The sequence below is a fragment of the Macrobrachium rosenbergii genome, chromosome 17 (genome assembly GCF_040412425.1).
Source record: "Macrobrachium rosenbergii isolate ZJJX-2024 chromosome 17, ASM4041242v1, whole genome shotgun sequence".
NCBI classification, from domain to species: Eukaryota; Metazoa; Arthropoda; class Malacostraca; order Decapoda; family Palaemonidae; genus Macrobrachium; species Macrobrachium rosenbergii.
In genome coordinates, this window is record NC_089757.1 from 6,384,487 (window position 1) to 6,403,930 (window position 19,444).

General features: G+C 35.4%; 1 protein-coding gene across 1 annotated transcript in view; it reads left to right on the forward strand.

Annotated features, from left to right (window-relative positions):
* The window catches only part of LOC136847683 (DNA-dependent protein kinase catalytic subunit-like), a 132,315-nt gene that overhangs the window by 105,447 nt on the left and 7,424 nt on the right, over nucleotides 1-19,444 (forward strand). The window contains 9 exon segments of the mRNA XM_067119482.1: nucleotides 2,081-2,276; nucleotides 4,897-5,016; nucleotides 7,314-7,394; nucleotides 8,714-8,871; nucleotides 11,766-11,858; nucleotides 14,129-14,360; nucleotides 18,102-18,261; nucleotides 18,587-18,714; nucleotides 18,717-18,769. Coding sequence (XP_066975583.1) covers nucleotides 2,081-2,276; nucleotides 4,897-5,016; nucleotides 7,314-7,394; nucleotides 8,714-8,871; nucleotides 11,766-11,858; nucleotides 14,129-14,360; nucleotides 18,102-18,261; nucleotides 18,587-18,714; nucleotides 18,717-18,769 — 1,221 coding nt within the window.

A 19,444-nucleotide genomic window follows, 5' to 3' on the forward strand; every position in this document is an offset into this window, starting at 1 on the left:
CTTTCGAAGGAGGACCAACCAGCTCACCAGTGGCAAGTATTTCTTGGCCTCTTGACTTCTCTGGAGAAGCTGGTACCTCATGGGTGTCTTCATATTTGAACCCTGCAGTGGAGACTAAAGGAGTTTTGGTCCCCAGCAGGAGACTCCCCTCAGCTCCAGGTCCCTCTGTCAGCAGAGGTGAGAAGTGACCTCCTGTGGTTGTTGGACAACCAGAACCTGACAGTGGGAGTTCCTCTTCATTCGCCCCCTCCAGATCTTCTGTTCTCAGACGCACTTTCCAAAGGTTGAGCTCCTGACTTTTGGGGGTGTGGAGCTCTCAGGACAAGCAGCTCCACATCAATTTGTTGGAGTTTAAAGCTGCCTTCCTGGGTTGTCAGGAGTTTCAGGAGAGGGTACTAGGTCACCCCTTCATTCTGATGTGGGTAGCATATGTGAACAAACAAGGGGTGCTGGTGTCATGCCAACTTCACTCGCTGAGTTGGTGAGCTCCATGGTCTAGATTATGACGTTAAACACACCAGGGGTTGGGGGTCTGCGGATTTCGAATTTCTCCCGGAATTCGTGGTTAAGACTCAAAATCCCTCAGTTCTTTATGACAGATTTGCCACATTTTCCTTTCCTTCCCTTAGGGATTTTGTTAACAATGATCCTCAGGAGTTACTGCTTTGCCCTGTCTGAGCACTGCATTGCTATCTGAAAAGGATTCATCAGCTAAGACCTAGTTGCCGTAGACTTTTTGTTAGCACAGGCCGAACCAAGAAAGAAGTGTCCAAGAATGCCGTTTCGTTTTGGCTGCATGAGGTAATTAGGCAAGCCTATGCCTCATTGTCAAGTTCTGTCTCGAATACTGTGCATGTTAAGCCATGACATCAGAGGAATAAGTTCCTCTCTGGCGTTTAAGAAGAACTTGTCTGTTCATAGGATTTTGAATGCTGGTTCTTGGCTTCGTCAGACCACTTTCACTTCCTTCTACCTGAAGGACATTGCCCACAGGTCCTTGGGACACTGTTTCTTTGGGTTTGGTGGTGGCTGCTCAGCAAGTTGTGTAGCTCACCCAATGCCCATGGCAGGACCATTTGTATTTTGCCTAAGATGATAGTGTTGAAGAGAGAATGAGTGAGATGACTGATCTCTTTTCTTTCCCTTTTTCTTTTCTGCTCCTACCTACAGGCAGTTTTGAAGAATAAGACACAGCATATGCTGGAACTGGCTTGATGCAGGTGAGTGTTGCAGCCATAATGTTATAGCATTTATATGTTCCATACAGCATGCAAATTTGCTTTCCAGTAGCTTTTACTTATCTCTCCGGCAAGGGGAGCAAGAAGTGGTGACAAACCCTTTACGTGTGGCTGACAAGGTTTGTTGCTTGAACAGAGATAGTTCCTTTGACTTCCATATATGCAATGAACCTAACATGCTGCATTGTATTTTAACCCAGTGGACTGGGTGTTAGATATCCACTTATCTAACAACTCAGAGGCTTACAGTAGGTCCCCTTCCTTAGAACCCTAATTTATAGGAAGAGTGATCAGGTGTGCCAAACCTCCAGTTGGTTCAGGATCCTCATACCTCCCTCCAAGTGTGAGTCTGCCATAATGTTAAGACCAAAGGTTTGTTCTGCGTATGAACAAATGACAAATTTTTAATTAATTTGTATTTTTCATAGCTAACAAAACTGAGGTCTTAACATAGGCAGCCCACCTCTAACCACCCCTCTTATGGGGTTGGAAGAAGCCTGAATGCGTCACAAGGTTCCAGCTGGGTCTCTGGCCCACTTCCACATCTGTGTATCAGATGCCAGATGCCACATATTCCTTGCATATACAATTTTTTATTGTTTTTAAACCGTTTCCAGCTGGTGCAAGAAGATTTATCCTAATGTTAAGACCTCAGGTTTGTTAGCTATGACAAATGCAAATTAAAAATTTGTCATTTTATTATTGAAGATGCTATAATTTTTTTACATTCATTTGTAGTCATTTGTCATCAGTTAGTGAAACTACAATATTTGGCTGTAATGCCTCATAATATTTGGTGATTACAGGACTTATTTTAATATCATTGAAATAAATTTATACAGGAAATGCGAGTGACCACTGCTTGGCGAGCTCGTCATGCTTCCATGGTCCCGATGTTCGCTGAGACACAAGGAACTGAAGAGACTTCCCTTACATCCTTAGTGTCCCTTACTCAAGGAGTAGATAATGTTGATGCAGCTTATGAAAGAAGGGTTCAAGCCACTCAGCAACGAGCATTTACTGAAACCCAACAACCAGGTATGACAGATTCTTTCACTTTCTGTAGTTATGACTTGACCATTGTTGGATTCTCTTGTGTGCCAGTTTTTCAAAAGTTGTATTTTAACAAATATCTTTGACATTCACAATTGATCTCTGATCCTCTTTTCCTGCTGAGAGCAACCAGATTTGCTGAACAGCAGCATCAATACGCAGTAAATGTGCCTTCAGTCCTTTATTCCTCATACTGAAGATGTAATGCGTAACTACCCTAAAACAATTCTCCTTGTATTATAATCATTTCCTTTACATTTTTATCTATTTATTTATTAATTTGTTAATCTATTTTTCTTTCCGTATGTCCTATTATCTTCTGTCGCTTCATTTAAATGAACACCATACAGTATTCTTTGGAATCTTTAATTTCAAATCAGTGGCCCCAGTGGGCTTGTTCCATGTGAATAGGGTTCATGTTCTGAATAATAATAATAATAATAATAATAATAATAATAATAATAATAATAATAATAATAATGTTACAGTCCTACCTCATGCATTCACGTTTTTGGACTCACAGATTTGCAAAATTTTCATTGTAACCTAACTAATTTGCATCCAAAATTTTTACAGATATCTGCAAAATTTGCAAAATCCTCGAAAAACCCAGCAGAAGTGTTTATGTTTAGTTTTTGAAGTAATATATTTTGTTTTTTGAAGTAATTTATAAGTTTTTGTGCTTTTAAGTGTTAAGATCAGTAAGAAAAATTTGTTAATGAAAATTCTAGTGTTTTTTGGGTGTGGGTAAGTTGAGGACATACAAGAAATCAGTTAATAAATTCCTTTGACACCTTCACTTTCCCCTGGAAACAGTCCATTTTATGTAATAGTGCTGTAGTGTACCTTTACAAGATATGATACCCACTCGCAAAGCTTATTCCTTATGGAACGCTAATGATTACATAATTATTAGAAAATACTGTACAGACAGTCTCTGGTTTTACGATGGGGGCAGAGGTTCTATTCTGACACCGCGTTTTAACCTGAAAATCGTCGTAAACCGAAATGATTGTAAAAAATCGTGAGAAAACCTTACTTTTAATCCTTTGAGTATCCTTTGGGGATCTTGAAAATGATGTAACCTGCATTTTTATTGAATCTTTCATAAAAAACTTTCCAAAATTTTACCATTCTGCTGTTTTGGAGCCATAGAGAGAGAGAGAGAGAGAGAGAGAGAGAGAGAGAGAGAGAGAGAGAGAGAGAGAGAGAGAGAGAGAGAGAGAGAGAGAGAGACTGCCTCACTGCTTATCTGCCAGAAAAACACTTGGAAGTTCACAGAACTGCAGTGCTCCCCCGTTTTTACTTTTAAGTTTTAAGTATCATCCTACCCCATCGTAAGTAGGATAATACCTGTAATACACTGTAATTACATTTATGCATTTCTATAGTAAGTTATGAAAAATTTTAAACAAACCAATTTCAACCCCAATCTTTTCCCGAGTTTGGGAGCTCAGGGAGAGGGTGAACCTGTCAAGTATTTGACAGGTTCACCCTCCCCCCTGAGCTCCGAAACTCAGGAAAAGATTGGGGTTTTAAGTTGTTTGTTTAAAATTTTTCAGAACTTACTATAGAAATGCATAAATGTTGTAATTACAGTATATTATTATTATTATTATTATTATTATTATTATTATTATTATTATTATTATTATTATTATTATTATTATTAATAATAATAATATTTGAAAATTAGTACTTAGTATTAGGTAAATCATTTATTTATCATACAAAACAAATAAACATACCATAAAAATTCTCTCATTTCAGTAAGAGAGCGAGAGAAAATTATTATTTTATTATTTAATGTTATTATTTAATCTTATTAAAGTAATTATTAATATTTGAAAATTAATTCTACTGTAAATCATTATTTTATCGTAAAATGTACCCTCTAAAAGTAGATGTTGCCACAATGTGATCAAATCAGTTTCTCCTCTCTCTCTCTCTCTCTCTCTCTCTCTCTCTCTCTCTCTCTCTCTCTCTCTCTCTCTCTCTCTCTCTCTCTGGTAGAATGTGAGAAATAAATAGATAAATAAATACTTAATTCAGCCTCTCTCTCTCTCTCCCTCTCTCCCTCTCAGGAAAAGATACTGCTAATTTTAGTCCATATGCACGCTTTTTGTTGTGTGGGTTCATTGTGTTTTAAAAATGTGTAGCAAAGGTAATTCATCTTGGAAGACAAAAACAAACATATAAATTTTGTTGTTGTCAGTTACTTAAAGAGAAATGTATTAACATTCCTTGAGAGATTAAAGAGATAAATCTCTCTCTCTCTCTCTCTCTCTCTCTCTCTCTCTCTCTCTCTCTCTCTCTCTCTCTCTCTCTCTCTCTCTCTCTCTCTCTCTCTCTCTCGTGCCAGCACAGGGCTTAGAAGTATGTATGTATATATTTTTAAAGGTACTAATGTTTAAGATGACTTTGAAATGATATTAATAATATAATTTCAAGGATTAATACAGTAATAATTAATACAATAAGGTGCACTAAATGGTACTGCTAAATAGACTCACTTCATCTGAGTGTTGACAGTGGTTTAGTTTGAAAAAAGTGTGAATAATTATAAAGACTAATTCTAAACACTTTCTTTATTTTTTCATTTCAGGAGCAAGTTTGGTTCCAGGATCAACTTTTGATATAACAATGGCAGAAATTGAATATCAAGTTTCTCACACTCCTGGCCAAGGATCAGCGAAAGGGCTTCTATTTACTGTTGGATCCTCTGGTAATTTTATATTTCACGTTTTAATTATTTCAATAAATTGACAGGTTTATAAGATGTGTTTGTTGTGAACCATACCATTGATTTCAGGTATGAGGTTTAGGCTACCTTGAAGGCAAAAATAAAGGTATCCACTTGGTGAAAAATTACTCCCTGCTCTTCATTGGGGATTGGGGACCTGCTGGTAGTCTTAAGACAGTGCTTGTTATAATTCATGTCTAAAACCATTACTGTTGTAAGGTCTGTATCCAGATTTTTTCAAGTTGCTTGAAGCTGTGCTCCCTGTCTTCACAGCAGAGGTGAGTGATGAAGATGAATGCCTTCATGATGGTTTCATATAATTATGTTTATTTAAACTGTAAACTACTTTGTGAATTTTTTGTGGTAAGTGTACACACTTTTCTTTGTCTACCCAGTTATTGTGGTGATTAGCTTTGTCTTTTTATGGATTTAGGAAAAACATTTTTTGCTCAGAATAATCAGTAGTTTTATCTAAGTACAGCACCATTATTTTTTACAAGGACTGCAAAGGGACAAGAAGAGAAGTTGAGTAGTTAATATGATGGTTAACTAGTGATGTTAAAAGCCCGCTCTCTTCATTGAAAAAGCATATGATACTACATGGAGATATGCAATATTAAAATTGGTACATAAAAACAGCATATGTGGACATTTACCCAAGTGTATCCAAAACTTTCAGACAAAACGCACTTTTCAAGAATTGATGATGTATTGTCAAGTACATTTCCACTTGAAAATGTTGTTCCACGAGGGAGCATCCTTAGTGGCGCACTGTTTACTTTAGCAATAAATTATATCAGTAATAATCTACCTATTAGAATTAAAAGTAACTTGTGTATGGATTATTTTGCCATATATTTTTCAGCGTCTCGCTTAAAACATCCATAGTGAATCATTAATAAAACTATGATAAAAATAGATGAATGAGCCTCATCTGTAGGCTTTAAATTATCCATACAAAAGACTAAAGTAATAATGTTTTATAAAGATAAAAAGTGGAAAAAAAAGGTGAAGAAACAGATTTAAAAATGAGAAACCATAGTACAGTATGCCAATTAGCCAAAGAGCAAAATTTTTGGGATTAGTATTTGATACTCACTTGAACTGGAAAGCCCACATAGCATATGTGAAATCTAAATGTAAAAGAGCATTAAATCTAATTAAAAAACTATCAAACACTACTTTGGGAGCTGATAGACATACTTTACTGTATAAAGCAACAGTGTTGTCTATCATTGACTCTGGAACTGAAATATATGGCTCGGCATCAGACGCAACGCTGAAAACGTTAGACCCAGTTCATAATGAAGGCCTTAGAATATGTTCAGGAGCCTTAAAATCATCACTAACCTCATCTTTACAAGTTGAATGTGTTGAACTACCACTGTCTTTTATCAGAGTCTGCAACATTTTCAACTGACTCAGTTTTAATATTCTTGAGGAAATGTAGATTATTTGATAAAGTATAAAAATTAATTTATGAAAATACAAAATCCCACAAGGCAATTAATATATAAAAAAAATCCAAATATTAAAAATCTAAAGTTATTCAGAATTTTATCATTACCCAGTTTTGTTTATTTTTTTAATTGTACAGATTGAAACTTGAGTAAATGTATTTAATGTGTGCATGTGTTGTAGTGTGGAAGCATATGCCTTTCTGCATATTTTAAAAGTTCATTATTCATTCATCATTTAGTCCCAGTGCTTAGCCTGTGGCTTAGACCTAGTACTCCATTTCATTTTAATCCTTTGGGCCAGCCCTGTGAGAGCTGTTAATCAGCTTAATGGTATGGTTAAACTATTTTAATAATAATAATATGCTATTTTGTTAAAAGTATTTGACTCTGCAATTTTTTATGTGCATCGAGTTCTTGGAACTAAACCCCTGCTGAAGTTGAGTTCTGACTTGGTGTTTTTTTTAATCAAGTTATATTTAGTAGTATGTGTTTTTTAATTAAATTATATTTAGTAGTACAAAAGTCTTTTTATGAAGTTTTAATCCTTTCTTATGCTTTCCTTTTCTGTCCCTCCTTCACCTAAAGGCATTCTGTCCTGTTTAAGCTCATTCCATAAAAATGTATGACTATTATAAATAATATATAAAAATAATAATCCTATTTTTATCTGCTAAGTGTATTTACTGACATACATCTTTTGTAAGTGCTCCTGTTTCAGAATGAAATATTTCATGTTATATACTAGCTCCTCATTGCAGGACATCACTCACAGAAATGTTTTTATTCAACACTAATTGTGCACCATTATTCTTTTTTCAGAGAAAAAGGATATGAGTCGTTACAAAACCCATGGTCTCGGAAGAACGCGCTTACAACCACCAACTGGTAATGAAGTTCCAGGTAATAATCTACTTTTGATGTATGTTTTCCTAGGTCTAGAAAACTGATACTTTTTTCATTCTCTGTAATTCACACTACAATACTTTTTTCTCTAGTACTGTAGTACCTAATAGTGGTTACTTAATTAGTTTTGATAAAGGGAATTAGATCATAACTGTAAATAAAAATTAAGTTGATATTGGTATGGACAGTGTTTTTGTTTGGTAATATGGTAAGTCTGAAATCTCTCTTGCTGGGTAAGTTTTCATTATTCATATTCAGATATTTCAGGTATAATTTGCATTGAGTTTTGTTTAATTTTCATTCTTTTATCTGCAGCTTGTTGCCCCATCTTAAACAAAAATCTTTGTTGTCTTTTCATAATTAATATGATTCTGTTGTTTCCTTTCTGTGCTTTGATAAGTTTGGCAGACATTAACCATGTTTCTTCATTTACTTAAAATGAAGGTTCATTGTTATATCTGTAAAAACAGTAACACTTAGTTCAGAGTTCATCCATGATGAATGTAAAATGGTCAGTATTACTCATTTATTGTTAGTACCAATGACAGCGGTACTGTAGTGAGGAAATAGTGATACATTACATCCGAGCATAGTCATATATTAAGAATTTATTTCAGATGTACCACCATACTTGATTCAGCAAAATGTTCATGCATTATCCTGTAATCAGGTTTGCTGGAAACAAATTGATATGACAGCCAAAGAATGAATTCAGTAAACTCATAGTATCTTTAGTAATAATTAATAAATTTATGGTTGAACTCATAATGTGGGGTTCATGGCCAAGTTTCTGTTTCAGTTGTATAGGAATTTATTTTTTGATGTGATAGGAAGCAAATTTGTCATGTGATACTCAGGTGATGAAAACCTTGGTGTAAATAGCCATTATTGGATGGAATTTATTATAAGTTATATTATATGTGGAAAGCTCTAAAAACTAAGCTTTAACTACATCACCAGCTGCCTCGCAGACCAAAAGAGGGTTATGCTTAGTTTCTGGGCATGAGAAGGCCAATAAGAAAATCTTGTGTATGGCACTCATGACATCAGTTTATTTCAGATTGCTTAACTTCAGAATAGTTGGGAATAACTAGCTATGTGAAAGTGAACAGGTGTAGTTTAGTTTTGAAGCAAAGAGGTGGCCTGACTTGCAGGTGTTAGAGTTTTCTTTCCATGTATCTGGTTGATCATTATTCCAAAATTATATGAATATTTGTACACAAGTAGATATATGTAATTTAAGGAAATGTTCATCATTATTAGATAACATTATTTTGCCATTATCAGTCTGCTTTAGTTTTGTTTAAATATTTCAGACCAGGGAAGTATTATTCAGTCGAAGCTGATTCGCCGTCGGTTTGTCAGAGATCAAGACAGAGAAAAGCAATCAAACTATTTTGCGAAGTTAGAAAGTCAACGTAGAAAGACGAGAGAAGCTATTCACAAGGAGAGAAAGTTAAGAAGAGAAGCCCAAGTAAGAATATTTATAGAATTAATAATGTAGGAAACTTAGATTTAGTTTTAGTTATTAGAGGTCTCCAAATATGTATAATGATAAAGAATACTAAGTAAAATTTTATTTCTTGGTTACTCCAAATCATTCTCACAAAAAAATGCAAGCGTGAGAAATTAAGTTGAATTTAGATGCAGTACTTCTTAACCCTTTAACGCTGACTGGACGTATTTTACGTTGACAAAAGTTGTCTGTCGGGTGCCGAGTGAACGTAAAATACGTCAACTACAAAAAGTTTTTTTAAATATTCGCGGAAAAATACTTATAGGCCTCATTTGCGAAAAATTTTAAATCGCGCCTTGAGGGATGCTGGGAGTTCACGGATCACACTGTTGTTTTGTTTACAAGCGTGACCCAGCTGTGCATGCGCGAATTTCTTTCTTATCCCAAAAGAAAGCATCAGCTAACTCTGCTGAAAATCTCAGAAATTCTTTAGTCACTTTGTCATAATTTTTGCACCATTTTCTATTAGCCTTTACATAAAGTTTTATATATGAAAATGTGTGCAATTTCATGTAGAATACAACAAAAAATAACTCATGGTTGTAGCTTTTATCAATTTTGACATATTTTCATATAAATCACGATAAGTGCCAAAATTTCAACCTTTGGTCAACTTTGACTCGACCGAAATGGTAGAAAAATGCAATTGTAAGCTAAAACTCTTACATTCTAGTAATATTCAATCATTTACCTTCATTTTGCAACAAACGAGAAGTCTCTAGCACAATATTTCAATTTATGGTGAATTTTTGAAAAAACTTTATCCTTATGTCCACCCTAACTGCTGAAAATCTCAGAAATTCTTTAGTCACTTTGTCGTAATTTTTACACTGTTTTCTATTAGCCGTTACATAAAGTTTTATATACAAAAATGTGCGCAATTTCATGTAGAGTATAACAAAAAATAACTCAAGGTTGTAGCTTATATAAATTTTGACATATTTTCATATAAATCACGATAAGTGCCAAAATTTCAACCTTCGGTCAATTTTGACTCGACCAGCAGAGAGTAATGGAGCTGGTCTTTTTGCCTGCCCGATCGTAAACAAGACGGCAGACTCACATGCGCAACAGTCACTTCTTGCAGTTTTGACATAGGAAAAACTGGGTTCAGCTTTGCTGAAGATAAGGGAAAATGCCCTCTTATCTTTTGAGTCCATTATACTCTATCACGTGTCATAGTGTTTTCATTACGACACAATACATGGCTACAAGACCAGGCTAGAAAAGTATTTCTTTGATACTAATCTAGTCACCATGGGAGCGCTGGCACACCATGGCAGGTAACTCCTTGAGGACTCAACAGCGACTACCAAAAATAGGTTTTTCCTACATCAAAACCTGTTTTTCCACTCTTATGAGTGGGACATTTTTATATAGCATTACTGTACAGTACAGTAGTCAAGCCATCTTACTCCAGTTCATGCATGCTGCAGATGCTCTCTTAACATGTGCTTCAGAGTTCAGTTTGTTCCCAAGGTAAGAAAAATGTTCTTCCTCTTCTAATTCTTGCCCGTCAATCACTACAAATGTTCTAAATGCCCCTAGCTTCACGATTTGCTCATACAATATGTTTCAAGCATCAAAAATCTCATAATCCTTGTATATTTTTACTCATGAACAGCTCTTTGTGGTACAGGTGTACATTCAAGACATATTATCAAGTTCACTCCCATGTTTCTCATAACAAGCACTTGACTACTTTCCTGATTGTAGTTTTTCATTTGTTCACTTTCCAGTCACCAAAGGCTTTGTTTTGCATTTGGTGAGACCATTCCACTCTTCTACTTTTTAAGGACTTCCAACTTTCTTTCCCTGATTCTTCTGTTAAGACTAGGTTATCTGCTTATGACAGCTTCCAGAGACCTCCATTTCTGCCATCCTATGTAGCTTCTTCCATTGCTGTGATAGATAGCAAAGGATGCAGCATTGGTTTTTCTTAAACACCAACATTTATCTCATATTCTTCTGATATACTTGCCACTGTCTTCACTTTAGTTTTGGTGTTAAGGTAGAGTGACATCACTAACTTCATGAGTCTTTGTGGTAATATGCTTTCATAGTACCCATTTAATTATCTCTCAGAACTCTGTAAAAATTGCCTATAAGATAAAAAAAAAAAGTTGTTTAAGTTCTTTTTTTATATGGTACTACTCTGCTATAGATGCTTCATTAGTAGTTGCCGTATTAGAAAGATTTACTTTTTTATATGGTACTACTTCTCTACTATAGTTGCTTCATTATAAAGATTTACCTTTTTGCTGATTTATGACATGAATCCAAACTGAGTTACCCGAGAGTTATCAGTTTTAGCAATTTTTCTCAACTTTTTCCAGAGCCTCTTCCAGTATTTTCATAGCATGTTCAAGTAGTCTTATTCATGTTGCAGTGCATGCACTTTTCCTTTGTATGTCATTATACTCTTAAGCATTTTTCCCACTTTGGTTCTGCTGCTTTTATTATGTCATTTGTTATTCCAGATGGTTCTGGGACTTATCCATCCTAAGGACCCCTTTAAGCATTTCAGCTGTTATTTTCTCTGTACACTCTATTATGACAACATCCTCCAGTTCATGTTCATTTTCTTCATTCGGAAGGTTTTTCAAATACTGCCTCCATCATTCCAGTATCTCCTCATTTTCAACTTTTATTTCTCCATTTTTGTCTTATGTACTGTAGTTTATGGTTATATTTTTCTTTTGGTTATTGGTTTATGTATTTTGATTTATTTGGAAGGTACTCTCCACTCATGTGGCTAGAATTATTTCCTCGTGTTGTTTAATGATTTTTCAATTATAAAATGTTGAAAGGTAGTTTGAAAATCACTGTTGAATACATTATTTTTTTTTTAGGTAACGATGTACAGAGAGTACAGGGTGGGTGAGCTTCCTGATATACAAATCCAATACAAAGCAATAATTGCACCACTTCAAGCTCTTGCCCAGGTAAGTTGAGAGAAATTCCTTTTATATGTAAGTAGTCCTCATATCCCATGTATTACATGGTGGCCTGAGGTAGAGGATTAATACTAAAGATGGCTAAACATTGGCTTTAAGGGTTATAGCACCATTTCATCTTGCTACAAAAATTGGTGGGCTTCTCCCCCAAAATCCCCCAAACCACAACCACCCACTGTTTGTACTGCATCATTCTATATAAATAATATATATTCTCACTAATACATCCCTCCACCCACACCCAAAGCACTTCATCACCCCTTTCTTTCTCCTCCCAATCCTCATCAGTAAGACAGTTGGGACAGTCTCATCAAAACATTCAGCTTACATACAATGCTCAGCTAGTTCATATGGTTCAGCAGAGATATTTTTGTGATACCGTCCAGACACAGTTTGATCTTGGTGCTGCACATACATTCACCACTGCGCAATTTTATTCATACTTCTTTCGTTTAGGGTGATTTAGTACAAATTCATGTTCACACTGAGAAAGCTGTGATAATTCGCTAAGTGTGAATATGAAAAACTGAATGAAATGGTTTTCAAGTGTTCATCTCTTTATATTATGTCATTTCACCCTTTCGTTATATTAAGCACTGAATGACCATAGGGTTCCAGAGTTTGGGCTCTGCATCTAAATTTAATATATCTACCCATCCAACCAATCTCAATAAATGACAGACCTTGTGGAATAATGAATGCAATAAAAACAACTTGAAACTGATTAAACCCACTGTTAAAGCGTGTTGCTCTTTATTCCAAGAACACCATGTTGAAGTAATATCCTCTTCTATGAATTGGTCACACTTACTGGATTCTAGAGTATTAGAAGAATAACCCATATTAACTAATCCCAGAATTTATAACACTTGCAGTTAAACTTATATGTAATTGTCCAGTTTTCAAACAACATTGTTTGGAAACATTTTGAAAGAAACTGTCATAATCTTTGCCTTTAATTTGTTCACTCAGTAAATTTTTAAGGGATTGTAATTTATTAGAGAAGCTGTATGTTTATTCGAAAAAATCTTTTGATCAATTCATTTGAGAGTATGAGATATAAATTGTGTGGTCCGGTTAAACTGTTCTCCAATGACAATAATAATTTACTACAGAATATTGTAATACTGTACATTTTAGTGCACTGACACTATTTTTTTTTATTTTATATTGTTTTTTCTAGTCTTTTAATACAGAATAATTTTCAAGTTAATGTTGATACAGTACAGTACATAAACAAGCCCAGGCTAGTCAATGCAGGCTACACTTAGACTATGCAGTTGCAGTCATGATGTATATTTTGTATATGTTTTATATAAAAACTTGCATATTCGGTTAGTACAAGTCAAATTGTAGGTATGGCATGTTATAACAGGCTTTATTGCTCACTGAAACTATTTTGGTATAAGAATTATTACGGTATTTATTGTTTATACCAAACCCTCCATATATATATATAGAGCCCCTTGATAGGTTAGTATGGAAAATAGGCTAAAGATTAAATACAGGCAGTCCCTGGTTTACGACGGGGGTTCCTTTCCTATGCTGCGTCGTAAGCTGAAAATCATTGTAAGCCAAAAAATCATTGGAAATCGTCAAAAATCCTAAGAAAACCTTACTTTTAATGCTTTGGGTGTATTGAAAATGATGTAAACTGCATTTTTATTGAGTTTTTCATAAAATAAACTCCAAATTTTGATTAATCTGCCGTTTTGTAGCCATATTTCTCCCGTCGGATGGGCGTCGTAAGCATTGTAACCCCATAACATGCGTCGTAAACTGGGAAATAATTTCTGATGAATATACTTGAAAAGCATTGTAACCTCGGAACGTCGTAAGCCAGACCCTTCGTAACCCGGGGACTGCCTGTAACTTATTTTGTTGATAAGCAAGACTCTCAGTCACATGGAGCCCTCATGAATGTTATGTATGATTGAGGGGATTTGTATGAGAAAAAACTTTTTGTTATAGAATTAAGGGGGTTGTATGATTGAAATAAGAATGATTCCAATATTTTTATTCATTTTTGTGTGTTATCAGTATAATAGTAGTTAGTGAATTTGTAATGATTCCAATATTTTTATTCATTTTTGTGTGTTATCAGTATAATAGTAGTTAGTTAATTTGTTGTTTTAATTTTTAAAAAAATGTGTTCTTTTCTGAAACATTTGATTTCTATTAGTATAAAGCTTTTGAAACAAATCTTATGTTTCTAGGAACTTTTGATTGGTAATTGGTCTATGTTAAATTTTTCACAGCATGATAGCAAAGTTTCTGGCGTGTTATTAGAACTGCTCTTACAAGGAATTATAGATACCAGAGACTATGTTATGGACTCTAGAACAGCTGAAGATTGGTTCCAGGGTATTCATTCTGCATTGAATGCTGTTTTGGCAAGTAGTCATGCATACTCCCCACATTTACTAAGGACTGTTCTTCACCTTATGATCAAGAATGATGTGACAGTTAATCCAGACATCCTTTGTGCAGGTGAGTATTTTGCTAATTTTCTTTTCTCATTTATTTTTGCCATGTTAAAAGGTTGATTGCTGTTAGGAATAAGGAAAGTGGAGAATTGGTGGGATATGCATTTTGTGAATAATGGAGGTATCCTTTGATACCTATTTATATCTGTTAACTATGAAATGCTAAATCAGACATTCATTCTTGATATGAAATTGAAATCGATTGTAGTAATAGAATATTTTCCACGCATTTATTTCAGGATATGAAGAATTTCATGGTCCTTCCCACTCATTTGTATACATAATTTATCTGGTCTCATGTCAAGATTTTCCAATAAGATGTTTACCTTGTTTTTAATAAGTGCCATTAAAATGGGGTCTTGGAAAATTTACCAAATACTGAATTATTAAAAATACAGTAAACCCCCATATTTGCAGGGATGCCTGCCACTAACCCCGCAAATAGCAAAAATCAGCAAATACTTAAAACCCCTCTAAAAACACACTTAGAACTGCCTATTTTGATAGTTTAAACACAAAAAAAAAAAAAACGTAAAAATGCTTATACCTGAATATTTTAATAGTTTTATCACAAAAGTGCATTTAGTCATGAAAATACAGTAATTAGTGAATATTTCTCACTGAAAAATACCACGAATGGGCAAATTTTCCGCGAATAATGTGTACAGATAGTCTCCGGTTTACGACGGGCTCGGTTACGACGTTCCAAGTTTACAACGCTTTTCAAATATATTCATAAAAAAATTATTTCCTGAGTTACAACGCATGTTCCATGTTTACGACGCTGACAACGCTGGTCCGACGGAAGAGATATGGCTCCAGAATGGCAGAATGGTCAATTTTGGAAGGTTTTCTGTTCAAAAACTCAGTGTAAATGCAGAATAAATTGTTTTCAAGGCACCCAAAGGAAGAAAAGTAAGGTTTTTCACGATTTTCGACGGTATATCAGACGAAGTCAGTCCGACGATGATCGGAAGAAATATGCATCCAAAACAGCAGAATGGCCAGTATTTGGAAGGTTTTTAATATGAAAAACTCAGTATAAATGCAGGATTCGTTGTTTTCAAGACACCCAAAAGATTAAAAGTAAGGTTTTCTTACGATTTTCGACGGTATTTCGGACGACGCCAGTCCGACGACGATTGGAAGAAATATGCATCCAAAACAGCAGAATGTCAATATTTGAAGGGTTTTTAATATGAAAAACTCAGTATAAATGCAGGATTCGTTGTTTTCAAGACATCCAAAGGATTAAAAATAAGGTTTTCTTACGATTTTTGACGGTATTTCGGACAACGCCAGTTCGACGACGATCGGAAGAAATATGCATCCAAAACAGCAGAATGGTCAATATTTGGAGGGGTTTTATTATGAAAAACTCAATATAAATGCAGGGTTCATTTTTTTCAAGATACCCAAAGGATTAAAATTAAAGTTTTTTTTTATGATTCTCGACAGTAATATTTGGGATGACTTGGTGTCCAACGCATACGACTGAAGAAAATTTACATTCACGGATTTTTTCATAGAGCAATATTCACTAATTACTGATTTTTATTTTATTTTCATGACTAAATACATTTTTTATGATGAAAAAATTATTTACTAATTCCCGAGTACAGATGTTCCCTGTCCCAATCCTGTGTGCACCCCAAGCCTTCCCTAGTGTTTGCAGACAGAGGAATGCTCAACCTGCTCTTCCAGTGAATGTGGTGATTGCAGTAGCTCTTCACCTGTGCTCCTCAGGGCATGTGCACTTGAATCAATGCTACCCTTTCGTTCATTATGTATGCAATCCTCTGACTGTGCACATACAGAAAGGGGGTTTGCTTGCAGCAGGCCTCCTTTTATAGTACCTACAAGTGCCAGGATAATATGTTTGTAAGCAATGGTGTTGCAATCAGATCTGCTAGTGATTTACCTTAGACAACCAGGTCTGCTAGTGACTTGCCACAGACCTGGAGTTGCTTTTACACCATAGTGATACACCCGCTCTCCTCAAATGGTCATACTGTACTTAGCTTACACTTCTTCCAAAACTCGTGGAGTTGATTACCATCACCCTCTCATTAGTTGTGCACACAGACTGAACCATGTGTATACCAATAGGATGTTTGTGCTATGGTTCTCATTGTATGACACTCACAAGATGTGTTCCTGTTTGATTACAAGTGTGTTAGCACACAGACTTTTTTGGTTTTGACCAATCATACGGAAGTCTACAGATTTTCAGCCACGATTTCATTATTGTGCAAAAGTCTGTTAGTTGGTGGACCACAATTTCAAGTGGCTATGCTGTAGCAATTTTTTTTTTAAATGAGCACTGTTAGGTCCGTTCATTTATGTCCAGAGAGAGAGAGATCTGGGTAATTGGTTTTTCAGCTTTTCTTTGGGGAAGTATCAAACTCTTGTTGAAAAAAATCTTTAACCATAGATGTTTTTTCCTCTCTCAGAATTCCCCTCAGCATTGTTGGTACAGAGATTGTTTGGCTTGTGAGTGAGCTTATCTGAGGGAAGTAACCATGGCCTCCTTGTTGTGCTGTATTGTTGATGGAGATTTCTTTAGGGTTCACATTGGAGGCCTGGCAAAGGTTGCAAAATGTTTTGGATAAAGCTTGCTTGTGGTGCTTTGGATCAGGTTAACAGTCTGTTATGCTGATCAGAGGATGCCCATCCATCCAGCAATCAAGCAAATCACTTCTATACTTCCTTGGGAGATGCTTTAGCAGTATCAATCATGGCTTCTTAGACAGGAGTAATAACAAACATAGCCTAGACACATTCTTCTGCTGAGTAAGCAAGGCTCAAGTGAAGAGCCGGGGAAATTGCAAGCATTTCCATACTCCCTCATCATTGTTGAATGCCTCCCTGTCCTCCTCATCGTCTTCATTGTTCTCCCTGAGAAGTAGTCATCTCTGAAGAAGTTCCACCAGACTTCGAATGAGCAACCTTCCAAATTTCTGGAAAGCTATGGCTTCAGGAACCCATGAGCACACCAAACACTTTATGTAGGGCTGGCACAAGCTTGACAGAGTACTCGGTACCCAGTCCCAGCCCACTTTTAAACAAGAGATTTGCTTCCTTCTCATCCACTGATGTTTCACCTGAATCACACTTGGTTCAGCCAGTGCTGCCCTTTAGGTTAGTGCATTCACAGTCCCTGAGCAGCACATGCATAGTCAGAGTTTGCGCATGACACGTTTCCTCTTGTTACTCACCAGTACCAGGATGGTCTGCTTGCCTGTTATCATGCTACTCCCTGCCCAACCTGTGGCTTGCCAATGGCTCTTGGATTACTTTCACCATACAGTGACTGTTCCCATTTACCTGAACCCTCTTTGTTAGTTTGGGTATTACTGATCATGAATCGTACAAGCATGTTGACTGTGTAAAAAAATTGACTATGTAAAATGCTATAGTTTGTATATCTAGGAAAAATACAAATCATCTTTAAAATCTAATATTTTCATAATGTTTGTGTAATGAATACCACTATTGTATATATTGCATAAATTAGAAAAATATAACAAGCTGTCACAAAGTGCTTGTTATCACCACCAAAGCTACTGTACTAATTACTTTGTTTTTTCCACATAGTGATATAAAAGGGATCATACGCCATCATTATAACGTCAAAGTAAAAAGGTGATTTTTAGTTACCTTAGTTTCACAGGTGTTGATATGGGTTATTTTCTGATGAAAACTTTCTTTAGGAGACACTCATTGTTTGTTTTTGAATTTTCAGCTTGCTTGGATAGTCATTTAGAAGCACTGGGTATTCTTGTTCTTGAGCGTCAAGTTCACATAAGAACGAGAGAGGACCAGAACCCTCCAGCTAGGAAAAGGAAGAGAACTGAAGCTTCTCAGAGATCTTTGGATGATAATTTGTGGCTGAATATGGCAGAGTAAGTTGTTTGATAGTAGTACAAGTACTGGAATTATTTTTGCACTTGGTATTGACTTTTCATAATTTTAAGAAGGAATTTAAAATACTAAATCGCTGATGGTAGTTTGTGGTGCTCTTCTTATAAACTTTGAATGTATACCCCTGGTTGAACTAGTTGATCAACCTTTGTCAGAAATATTCTTGTACTGCCAAATAGGTGCTAGGTTCAAGTTTAACCATTTTCATATTTAGGTATATTAGTTAGGTGTAATGTTTACTCAGGAGTAGAGCTACAGTGAAATGTGAGTGGTATACTGTACAAATGTTTTTCTACAACATTGCAGGTTATATAAGAATTTGGATATGTGGGATATTGTTTGTGGAATTATCCAGAAGAATTTGGGAAATATACAGACAGAAACAAGATTAGCCCTAGAGGCTGAAGCCACAAACAATCCCACTCAAGCTTTTGTCAGTACCGTATGGCTCTTGAGAAAGAATGGGAAGAAGAACCTGCTGAAGCAGAGGTAAGAATAGTAACTCAAGGGTAATTCACATTATTCTTTTGAGCTATATATAACAATTTTTGTGATGCTTTCTGTAGATGTATCAAATCCAGTCCATTTTCCTAGCACATGAAATTCCTAATGTATGGGGTAAGCTCAGAATTGAAATGCACTTGAGTATGCAAACCACATTCATTCATATTAAAAAATCTGTCACTGGAAGATAGGTAAAATGCAACCCTGTAGTTATGCAGTAAGAACTGTGTCTCTTTTTGAGGGTGCCTCATAATACTACCCAAAACATATAAAGAACTGCACTGAAGGCTTGTATCTTTTATTGACAGAATGCCATTACTGTATTACTATTATAAGTTTTGAAGAGCTGTATTGACACCAACTATAAAAACAAAAAGACATATGATATTCAGCAATACTGTATGTGAACTAAAATCTGAAGCTGCACTTGAAAATTGCCTGAAATTTCATGGGAAATTATTTTTTTCAATTTGCTATATTTTTATTATGACCAAATCTTCATGCTTACACTGTTTAAACAATACTAACCTCCATTTCCAAGTCGTACAGAACTGGAAATATAAAACAGGAAATTTAAGAACTGCAAGAATTACATAGCAGTCCATAAAAAGAGCAAGCAGATTGAGCTTGTTTCAGTGTATCAGTAGAGTAACAGAGCAA